The sequence below is a fragment of the Oryza brachyantha genome, chromosome 4 (assembly GCF_000231095.2).
Source record: "Oryza brachyantha chromosome 4, ObraRS2, whole genome shotgun sequence".
NCBI classification, from domain to species: Eukaryota; Viridiplantae; Streptophyta; class Magnoliopsida; order Poales; family Poaceae; genus Oryza; species Oryza brachyantha.
The window spans coordinates 13,316,253-13,327,122 of NC_023166.2; the positions used below are offsets into that span (position 1 = coordinate 13,316,253).

Here is a 10,870-nt window from a genome sequence, read left to right on the forward strand (position 1 = left end):
TCCTCCTCCTCTCTCTTTCTCGCCTCGCATCCCACCCCACCCCACCCCACCACCCTCCTCACCCCCCGCCCCGAATCCGCTCGGGCGCCTCGCCACCCGGGCCCGATTGCTTCCTCCTCGTGGTGGGCGCCGCTCCGATCCGCCCGATCCGCGCTGCTCCTGGGGCTCCGGCGCGCGGCGAGCGGGGGCGGGGGCGGGGGCGGGGCGGCGATGGACTCCGAGGACGACATGCTCGACGCGAACGACTCCGCCGACGACGACTTCTACAGCGGCGGGGAGGCCGGGCTCGGCGGGAGCGACGACGGCGACGGCGACTACGACTTCGCCGACCACGACTCCGACGATTCCGCGGAGCTCCTCTCGCACCGGCAGCAGGTGATCTCGGGTTCGCGCGCCTGTGGGCGGGGGGATGCTTTGAGTGGCTGGGGGCGGGGGCATAGCTCGTGGTTTGATCTGTCGCGGCGCGGGAATGCCCGGAAATTGCAGGATCGTGAATCTAGGCGATCGATGAGATGGTTGCTGCCATGCTGCACGTATAAGCTTCGTTGTTTAGTGGACTTTGATGTGGCCCGGGAAAATGGTATTGCATTGGTTGTCATCCCTAATTAATGTGTCGATGCTAGCTAGGACCTCCCTGAAACATTTATACATTTAGTCCTAAAACATTTATACATTTGTTTTGTTATAGGAGGTACGGGGATCCGAGATTTTGGTGGGGTAGGCAACAGTGTTGACAAATAACTAAATGTTGGGTACTGGCCATCGTATACTTTGTCGTCGGCAACTATTTCTTGTTCCATACGAGAAATGTAAACTAAATTACAGGATTAGTGGATTTTGCAAATCATGATGGGAATTTTGTGGGTGTTTGGGAGGGTGGGAGGTGGGGAGAAATGTAATGTGTATAGTTTCATTTATCCACTGGCAGATGAGGTAAATGAGGGCAAAACAACCGAAGGGAGAGGCTTACAATATGCTCATGTTCAGAGCTATTCACGCATGTAAGCATTATAACTTGACAGTAAAAATTAGTCATGTTCTATATGTACCAAAAAAACCATAGTTGACTAGAACTTCTAGTTCTGAAGAAAAATTGTGATAGATGAACAAATGTTATGATGAACTTCATGTTCAAATCTTACCTCACCTGTTTCTCTGAGTGTTACTTTTTCATGTATTAACTCATAGTTGGTGTGGAGGAAGTAAGCTGGTATAGGGGATGCAATTCAGTCTTACATTTCTGTATACATTGGGATTAACGATGCTTGGTCTGGTTATGGCACTTTATTTTAAGCGTGTCATGTCAAATCAATAATTTCCTGGGATAGAGATATGGTGTAAAAGAAAGAGGCTATTGCATAACTCATACTAACTGTATATGAATTGTGAATATATCTATATCCTTAGCATACTGGAACAACTGCCATTTCCTCAAAGGGTTGTGATCTCACGAGTGTGAACTTACTACAAAATCCCATCCTAAGTTCGAAATGCAGGTTGTAAGGTTTAACTTGCCTTCATGAAGTACGTAAGTAGGAATCACTAGTAATCCCTAACCAGCCTTACATCAGTGACAATTAGTTTTTGTTCTGTTTATACAGGAATTGTGCATAATGTTTTCCTTGTCATGCTCTTTAATTAATTAGGTACAAAGTGCTACTTTAACTCACATATTTTACCAGATTTAGTTCTAGCTGGCTGTAGACGATTGATTTTTTTTCTCGATAAGATATTGGTTATTGCATGCATGCTTGATACCGTTTTGAAAAGACAGAGGTTATTAGTTATTACCTGTAGTTTGTGGAGTATGGATAACAGGTTCTTTTGTCGGTATGCTGTCGACATGCCGCCTGAATTAAGATTCTTCCTAAATTAGCCTCTGTGGTTCCCGCTTGTTTCTATTCCATGTTTCATCCAACAAGTACACTACTGACCGCCTGCTTGCTTGTTACCATCTAAGCCTGCTAAATAAGCTCGATGTCGAGGTTTCCAGGCAGCATGAGTTTTGTCCATTGTCCAGCCAAGTACCCTTGTCCTAGGTTGATGGCACTCAGCTGGTTTTACTCTGCCTTTGAATGTAGACAAGTGACGAGTTATAGCACCTATGCAGCTATGCTTGCCTAACAAGCTTGCGTTTTGGTGTGTTGTCCATTGATGTTACATCTTATGTGACTGGTCCTGCTATATCCTGCTCACTGCTGACCAAGTTATTTGTCAAAGTTGTTTGTCCCTAAAGCCAGACTTCTTTCTAACAGTTTTTAGGTCTTTTCATAGAAGTTTTCTTATTCCTAAAAGAAGCTTGGAATATGACAAGCTACATCTTGGGAAATTGTAAATGCAGGCTTTTGACATAATGCTTGGAAAGACCATGCTGCAGCAAATTAGCAATGATCTATTTCTAATTAATGTGCTAGATTTTAATGTGAGTAGTGCCCTTTTGGCTTGTTTACAAATCAAACTTTGATGCAAAAGTAGTACAGTAGTACTGTTTGATTATATTTTGTGCCAATCTTTGAAATTTAATGTTTTGACTTTTGACATGACATGAAGTTATGTACATATCATCTTGTTGTTCAGTTTTGTGTGGTTTTGACTTATATGAACTTTTATGCACCAGCAAAATTACAGTATACTAAGTGAAGCTGATATACAGCAGCACCAAGAGGATGATATAAATAGGGTTTCAACTGTTCTTTCAATTTCAAAGTCAGAAGCATGTGTTCTTCTTCGTAACTATAACTGGTAATAGCCATTGCTTGCCTTCAGACTGCTCCTCGCCCTCCTGAGATTTTCTCTCAACCTTTTAGTGATGTATCTCTATCAAGTTCTTTATGTCTTTGATTCTCATACCTGATGATATATCCTTGTCCATGTCACGTTTCTTTATTCACATGATTTGGACATGCTATGAATGAGCAGAGTGAAATTTCATGGGATTTATTGTATTGAGGGGTATGCGATGTTTATTTGTTGGAAATTATTTCATACTGCTTTGACTCATCAATGCAGTCATCATTCACTCTTTAGAAAGTTGGTTACTGTTTGCCCAAATGGCTACTTCATTTGTTATTGCCACAGGGAAGCAAGGCACAAAGAATTGATACATCATTTATTTGGTTTGCCCCTCTGCAGGAGTGTTAGTAAGGTGCACGATGAATGGTTTGCTGATGAAGAACATGTTCGTAAGGTTGTTGGTTTGCTGGAAAAGCACACTGAAATGCCAAATGACAGAGAAGTATGCCTTTACCTTACTAATATAGTAATATAACAATTAAAGCTTTGAGGATGTACAAATAATTTGATCTGCGAAAAAATCGTCACCTTTTCTACCCGCCCACTAACCCCCCCACCCCTGTGACTAGTGGATGCTGGGAAGGTTTATGTAAAGCATAATTAGAAACAAGTGAGCAGCAGCCGCTCCTTCGTTTTTCTTTTTCTAATCCAAGGCTTCTGTTTTTGTTGCTGGCTAGTTTCCTTAGCACATTCATGACTGAGAGTCAGGATTGTTAAAAAAAAGTTTAGTATGCTTGTGTTATTGCAGGTTTTCAGTACACATATATTTGCACTCAGTTTTGCCTGTGCTATACATTGTGAGTTGCGAGTAGAATGTGCATCTGGCATCTCCTATTTTATTCGCTTGACCCATCATTACTTAGAACTACTTGATTATCATGAGCTGTTCAATACTAATACGTCTTGTTCCCTTGACAGTTGACGTGTGGAATTTGCTTCGAAAGTTGTCCTCGCACGTCAATGAGTGCCGCTGCATGTGGCCATCCTTTCTGTGGTGCATGTTGGAGAGGTTTGACAATCAACCTTGAAATATAATTCTATTTTGTGTGGAATCACCATTACTCTTCATAGTATATATTGAAATAAAGAATGGCAGCTATTCTTTATCCAGTGTTTCTAGGAATTAATGCACTTCAAAAGAATTGAAGCACTTCTCTAGTTTGGTGGTCCAAGGCTGTAAAAGGCATGGATAAGGACTCCATAAAAGGGCTTAACTCGCTCAGTATTCTTGTAGGTTGGGGAATCTGGAGTCATAGAAATGATTGCGTCTTTAATGGTGTCAATCCTAGTGTCATGTCCGCTATTCAAACGGTGGCTAAAAATGAGTGTCGTCTTTGGTGCTAGAGATTCTAAGCTCAGTGAGTTTCTTAGTAGGTGGTAACCACGGTTGGGTAAGGTTGTGTTAAGTTGGTTTCTTGTAAGTTTAAGAACTGTATGTGTTTAAGGTGAGTGGGGGTGCTTTAGCTTCCTTTCCCATGTTTTCTTCTCTCTTAGTGAAATAATATGCAACTCTCATGCGGATTCAAGAAACAAAAGAATTTAAGCACGCACCTCTGTTCATATTAAATTTTGCTATTACATTGACAGGTTACATTAGCACTTCTATCAATGATGGTCCAGGATGCTTGATGTTGAGATGTCCTGATCCGTCCTGCACAGCTGCTGTTGGTCAAGATATGATCAACTCACTGGCTGACGACGAGGATAGGGAAAAGTATGGACGATATCTTCGCAGATCTTACATTGAAGATAATAGGAAGGTAGGATGATCATAATTCAAATGAATAAATGAAAATCTGCATAGCTGCTACTTCGATTTTATTTTATGTTCCATGCAAGTAAACCATTCTCCCATCTTTGCATCTTCTTTTTCCTAAAAATGGAGTAACCTTCTCTCTTTATCTTTATTAATTGTACCAAATATTCTATATTTTCAAAATGGTGAAATGATCAAGTGCTATATTTGGCCAATTCGTAAAATTTTCAATTTGTTTATCTATTTTAAGCATATGTTCATTAAGTTCATTCCTGTTTGGAACAGACAAAATGGTGTCCTGCTCCTGGATGTGAATATGCCGCAGAATTTGTCATGGGCAGTGGCAGCTATGATGTGAACTGCAACTGTTCATATGGTTTTTGTTGGAACGTGAGTACTGGACTGGGCATTCCATTTTATTGTGATCAGCAGGACATAAACCATTTGAAATGAAATTTGCAGTGTACCGAGGAAGCTCATCGTCCGGTAGACTGTGCAACTGTTTCGAAGTGGATCCTCAAGAACAGTGCAGAGTCTGAGAATATGAACTGGTATTGTCAGAATAACACACTTTTTTTTATTACCAACGGTGACAGTTTGTTTACTCTAGTTTAGTTTCTTTAATTGTATTTGATCTTTCTTCTGGAAACTTTGTCCTATCTCATGTCTACTTTTGGTTGTGAGCCACACACTAAAAAAATGTAGGTCTGTTTTTGCTATTTTATTGGTTTGATTATTTTCTGAAACACCAATGTTTTGACCTGATTTTTTGATTAATAGTTATGTGGTTGCATGATGCGTATTAAAGTTAACTACAAGTTATTTCTTGTTTCAACTATGTTGAACTTTCTGTTGGTTATGGTTTCAGGATTCTAGCTAATTCAAAGCCTTGTCCTAAGTGCAAGCGCCCCATTGAAAAAAATCAGGGATGCATGCACATTACATGCACACCTCCATGCAAATTTGAGTTTTGCTGGTATGTAATCATAATCCCTCTGCCTATTCTCTTCATAGTACTTGCAATCTCATATGGCTGATATGATACTTTTTCTTTATAACCAAGGCTGTGTCTTGGTCCATGGTCTGAGCATGGAGAGCGGACTGGTGGATTTTATGCTTGTAACCGTTATGAGGCAGCAAGGCAAGAAGGAGCGGTATGGTTCTAATCTGAGGAGTTTCCTTAATTTTTCACTTTTTAATTTAACAGTGTGGGTAATTTACGCTTTGCACTGGTTTACACCTTACAGTATGATGAATCTGAAAGGAGAAGAGAAATGGCAAAGAACTCGCTTGAGAGATATACACACTATTATGAACGGTGGGCAGCCAATCAGTCGGTAAGTTGTTGGTATAAGATAAGTTGCCTGAACAAAGCATTATATTTTACACAAGTGGTAGAAAAAGAAGCACTTGGAAGTGGCAACCTTGATCTGTGTGGCAAGCATCTTAAAAGTGGTGTTAAATGTTAAGAATTTTCTGCTCAGTTTTAACTTTTTAGATATTATGATAATTAGGCATGCAAGTTTTGTCACTCATGGTACCCTATCCAATTAAAATAACTTTTCTTTAATGTTGCAAGCCACCTACGCCCTGATGACAATGGAATGTTCTGATGGAACAAATATATCGTCTTGCTTCTAATTATTGACTGTCAATAAACTTATGGTTAAATTCAATGCTTGGTTTTGTGCTTAGGTCTGCTTCTTGTAGAAAGCAGTAATGTGTAAACTTTTAAATGAAACTTTTCTGGTTTCTTTATTTGTTTTCTCTTCGTTATGCAGTCGAGGCAAAAGGCACTAGGAGATCTGCTGAGTCTGCAGAACGACAAGGTATATAAACATATGACACTTCTCCTTTATCCTTATCCAATTTCATGCAAAAGCAATCGAGCTATGTTTGGTTCATGCATATCATTTAATACAACTACTTCAGCCTGTCCAGAACATATGCTAATGACATTCACAAATCATGTTCAGCTTGAAAAGTTAAGTGATATACAAAGTCAACCAGAGTCGCAGCTGAAGTTCATCATAGAGGCTTGGCTACAGGTTAGTTTTCACCACCAAGTTTAGCTCTCATAAGGCTCCCTGATCTCTGACGAATGGGTTTAATTTTAATATGCAGATTGTCGAATGTAGGAGGGTATTGAAATGGACTTATGCCTATGGCTTTTACCTCCCAGAGCATGAGCATGCCAAAAGACAGTTCTTTGAATATCTGCAAGGTTTGTAGTTTTGCTGTAGTAAATAGCATGTGCAACTGTGCAAGCATCCGTTACTTATCTGGTCTATATTCTTGTTGCTTATTTATCTAGGTGAGGCGGAATCAGGCCTGGAGCGGCTGCATCAATGTGCAGAGAAAGAACTTCAAGTATACCTTGAAGCAGAATCTCCCTCAAAAGATTTCAATGACTTCCGTACAAAGTTGGCTGGATTAACAAGGTACCGCAGATCATATGTTTTTCCTGTTTTCTATCCTTACTCGGATGCTTGTATCCTATGGAAGGTTTTCTTTTGACCACATGATCACTCCTAATTGTAAAAGGATGGCCATTTAGATGTCTTATGTGTTCCTACTGTATCTTCATTTGACGATCTCTTTATTTGACAGTGTGACTCGCAATTATTTCGAGAATCTTGTCCGAGCTTTGGAGACTGGATTAAATGATGTAGGTCCTTCCACTAGCCATGGAACATGCAGCAAGAGCACAACTTCTAAGTCTCTTGGTGGTAAAAGTAAGAGTGGCAAGAGCAGAGCATCCAATACCAGCTCCAAAACAGGTGGCTCAAGCCGTGGTGTTGATGAAAGCAACATTTGGACGTGTGATCACTGCACATGTGCTAACCCCAAATCTGCCAGAAGCTGCCAGGCCTGTAACAACCAGCATCGATAGCGTTACATAGTCTTGGTTTTAGGTCTCGACTCCATTGGTCGAGAAACATCTGGTCAAACCCGGTGGTAAACATCATATGCAAAATTGTTGTCACTGATCAGTGGAGCTGGCGTGAGGAGGTATTAGCTGGGGATTGTTGCATGCAAAAGTAGATTTTCTCAACTAATCATGTCCAATGGTTGAGAAACTGGTGATACCCAATTGTTTTATCAACTAACGGTACCCTTGAAGCCCTTGCTCATCATCTAGTTCATCCTGTATATAATAACTCTATATCGATATCTGTAACTCTTGTGTTGTTCTATGGAAGTAGCGCGTACCAGCAGATGTGCGCCGCCAATGGACTGAGTTGTTGTAATGATGTTGTCACCTTTGTAATAATGAATTCACCGATTCTCAAGGAAATTCATTTATCTTGTTCCAAAATGCAAATGCAAATTTTGAGTTAAGGGGATGCCACGAGTTAGGATGGTATTAAGATTGATAGCCTCATTTTTTTCGTTTATGTTTATGATTTTAGGCCAAAATTTAAATATTTAATAGATTTTGGGGTTTATTTGTTGAGCATTTTTCTTATCCTTGAGAAGGTACCATGATGCTGTACCACTGTTTTCTACGTAAACTTGATCGCTTTTAAATCGATAGGAACACATGTATAATTATATAAAGTCTTATTCATAAATTATTTTTATTTTAAAAAACAAGCAATCAACCCCGTAGTTTTTTTGTTCGGAGTTCCAGACTAGTCGAAAATCATTTGAGATAACCGGAGATGAAACTGGTGCATGAATTTTGAGGAAGATATTCAAGAATTTGTATGATTTTTTTTTAAAAAACCACACGTGTGATGTATAGCAAAATCCTTTGGGATAAGCGAGCCAGTGCATTTTCCTTGTACTGCCAATGCTTCATCCTGCTCAAATTACGGTACTGCCAAGTCTGCCAACATTGTTCATCAACTTCCACGGACGAATCCCTTCGTTCCTGCTTTGAAAGAAATTTCCATTTCATCTAATTGAGTGCGGAATGTCACCGATTTATTTCCAGTATTCGAGCAAACGAATCATATTTAGTATAGTGCATCCTAAATATTGCCATGATTGAGGTGACACGATTGTTTCGTCCTTGCCAGATACTGAAATACCCCACAAATAATCAGCGACGTTTCCAAGTTTCAATCTTTGGAAACAAATCTTTGAATTCTTGACTATATATATGCGTGCTCCCGCTTCAACGGCAAGACGACGCAGCGCGCATTCTCTTGTACTCCAAAGCTTCTCGCCATGGCCACCTTTGTCCCGCCAATGGCCTTCATGATGGCGATGCTCATGGCCTCCTCGCTCCTGGTTGCGCCGTCCACCGCGCACGGCGACCACCGCTCGCCGGCCTACGCGCCCGACGCCCACCACCACTCTCCGGCGCCGAGCCCCAGTCACGGTGCTCCTTCGCCGGCGGCGGCGCCGGCTCACTCACCGATTGCTCCTGACCACGGTGCCGCCCATTCGCCAGCACCGGGTCCTCACGGTCACGGCCATCACGCACCTGCGCCGGCGCCAGTCCACGCCGACCAGCACCCCCAAGCACCAGAGCCGCACCACCACGCTCCTGCGCCGGCACCGGTCCGCGCCGACCAGCCGGCGGCAAATGCTCCAAGCTCGCATCAGCATCAGCATCATCACCATGGTGCTGCCCCGGCGCATGCCCTGACTTCGCACCATCACGGCCACCACCATCACCACGCTCCGGCGCCGGTGCACGCCAGCGAGACGGCCCACGCGCCAAGCCCGCACAGCCATGCCGCTCCTGCGCCTGCTCCAGTGGCCGGGAGGCCGACGGCCCCCGAGACGTCTCGGGCGCCGGCGCCAGCTCCGTCGTCGCATGTCCAGTCACCCGCACCTGCTCCGGGTACCGGCCGCCATGCGTCGCCGCCCAGCCCTGACCAAGGGGCTCAAGCACCTAGCTACTACGGACACTACCCCTCGCCTGCGCCGGCTCCGGCCCCGGAAAGTACGTCCGCCGCCGTTGCTGTCGCCGGAGGTGCCGGTCTTCTCGCCGTGGCGGCCGTCGCGCTGCTTCTCTAGAAGCCTAAAGCTAGATGATTTCCTGGGTCTGTAATAAATATTCTCATGCATCGTTGCATGGTTTTATCGAGATGGATATGTTGAGTGCTAGTTTAATAAATTGAAGAGAGCTTTCTTTTAGTGATCTGAACTCCCCAAAGCGTGCAATTTTCATTGATGTAAAACACGCAATTTTATTGCATATATCATATCATGTCCACGAAGGATCCTCGCCCGGAGTCCCGTTCCGAGGTTGCACGTCGTTGGTGGTCCGGTTACCGGAGGGACGGAACCAAAAAAAGTTTATTGAGCAAGGCTAAGCTAATATATTGTAACTATTTTTAAAATTTATAGAGTAATTTAATATATTTTTAAAGGGATTATGAAACTAGTCCTAGGGCTCCAACCATAGCTATCCTAGGCCTGTTTCCGCCCTTGGATTACAGGACGTCAACTCCTTGAGACGTTTAATTAACATGTGCCAAAATTATCTGCTACAAGCAGGCGACATTTCGTAAATATGGTCTTGGTTGACAAACTTTTTATACTCTTAGAAAATTTATACATAAAAACAAAATTAATATATAAAGTATATTAGAAAAACAGCTACATTAAATATATCAACTTAGAAATATGTATCTATAAGAATTAATACACTAAAATTTGTATTCCCTCTGATTTTAATAGATGATGAAGTTGACTTTTTAGGTCACGTTTGATCATTTATCTTATTTAAAAGTTTGTGTATAAAAAAAATTATATATATAAATTTTGTATATAGAAAGTTGTGTTCATGATGGTTAGCAGTCATTTGTCAGTTGGACTTTTCGTTCTTTTTGAGCCATTTACCATGCGACGAGAAAGCACTAATCTATAGTCTCGAGGAGTAGTAGTTAATTCTGAATTTCTGATATGACCGGTTTTATTTTCAGGAGACGACTCCCTCGTTCTTGGTTTATAGTACATTTTATTATGTGGATTTAATCAAGTTATGTATTTTCTAAAATAGTAATACTCCCTTCTGTTACATGCATAAGGAATGGACGATATCATTAAATAACGTCAACCAAAATGTGGAAGTAGTACAACCAAGGGAATAAAAAATAAAATGAATTAAAAAGTTTAATATTGTAATCAAAACATGGACTATCTTACGCAACATTTTTAAGTAGAAGAATTTCAGGTGTAACTATATATTATTATATATTGTAAGTTTGTGACTATATTGCGATTACATTGTAGCTTCTATATAACTTGTATATGGCATAAAAATAAATGCAACATGTTTTTCACTTTTCCCTGCATAGATCTTGCTGCAATGTAATAGTACGGAAATCGAAATGCACAATGTAAATATATATATATAGT

The 10,870-nt window shown here is 41.5% G+C and overlaps 1 protein-coding gene across 1 annotated transcript; it reads left to right on the plus strand.

The window, feature by feature from the left end:
- Nucleotides 1-7,891, plus strand: LOC102718362 (probable E3 ubiquitin-protein ligase ARI7). The gene is made up of 15 exons (XM_006653492.2): nucleotides 1-375; nucleotides 2,618-2,742; nucleotides 3,133-3,235; nucleotides 3,712-3,802; nucleotides 4,381-4,553; nucleotides 4,835-4,939; nucleotides 5,012-5,100; nucleotides 5,418-5,525; nucleotides 5,613-5,703; nucleotides 5,797-5,886; nucleotides 6,331-6,378; nucleotides 6,526-6,597; nucleotides 6,674-6,773; nucleotides 6,864-6,990; nucleotides 7,160-7,891. The coding sequence occupies exons 1-15, from the start codon at nucleotides 211-213 to the stop codon at nucleotides 7,440-7,442; spliced, it is 1,770 nt and encodes a 589-aa protein (XP_006653555.2). The 5' UTR covers nucleotides 1-210; the 3' UTR covers nucleotides 7,443-7,891.
- The last annotated feature ends 2,979 nt before the right edge of the window (nucleotides 7,892-10,870 follow it).

What these genes read in the sequence shown, in the direction of transcription:
- LOC102718362 (XM_006653492.2), top strand. Translation starts at nt 211, where the DNA reads ATGGACTCCGAGGACGACATGCTCGACGCGAACGACTCCGCCGACGAC. An exon ending in CTGTGGTGCATGTTGGAGAG is followed by an intron (nt 3,803 to 4,380) that starts GTTTGACAATCA and finishes TTACATTGACAG; the next exon opens with GTTACATTAGCACTTCTATC. An exon ending in CATATGGTTTTTGTTGGAAC is followed by an intron (nt 4,940 to 5,011) that starts GTGAGTACTGGA and finishes TGAAATTTGCAG; the next exon opens with TGTACCGAGGAAGCTCATCG.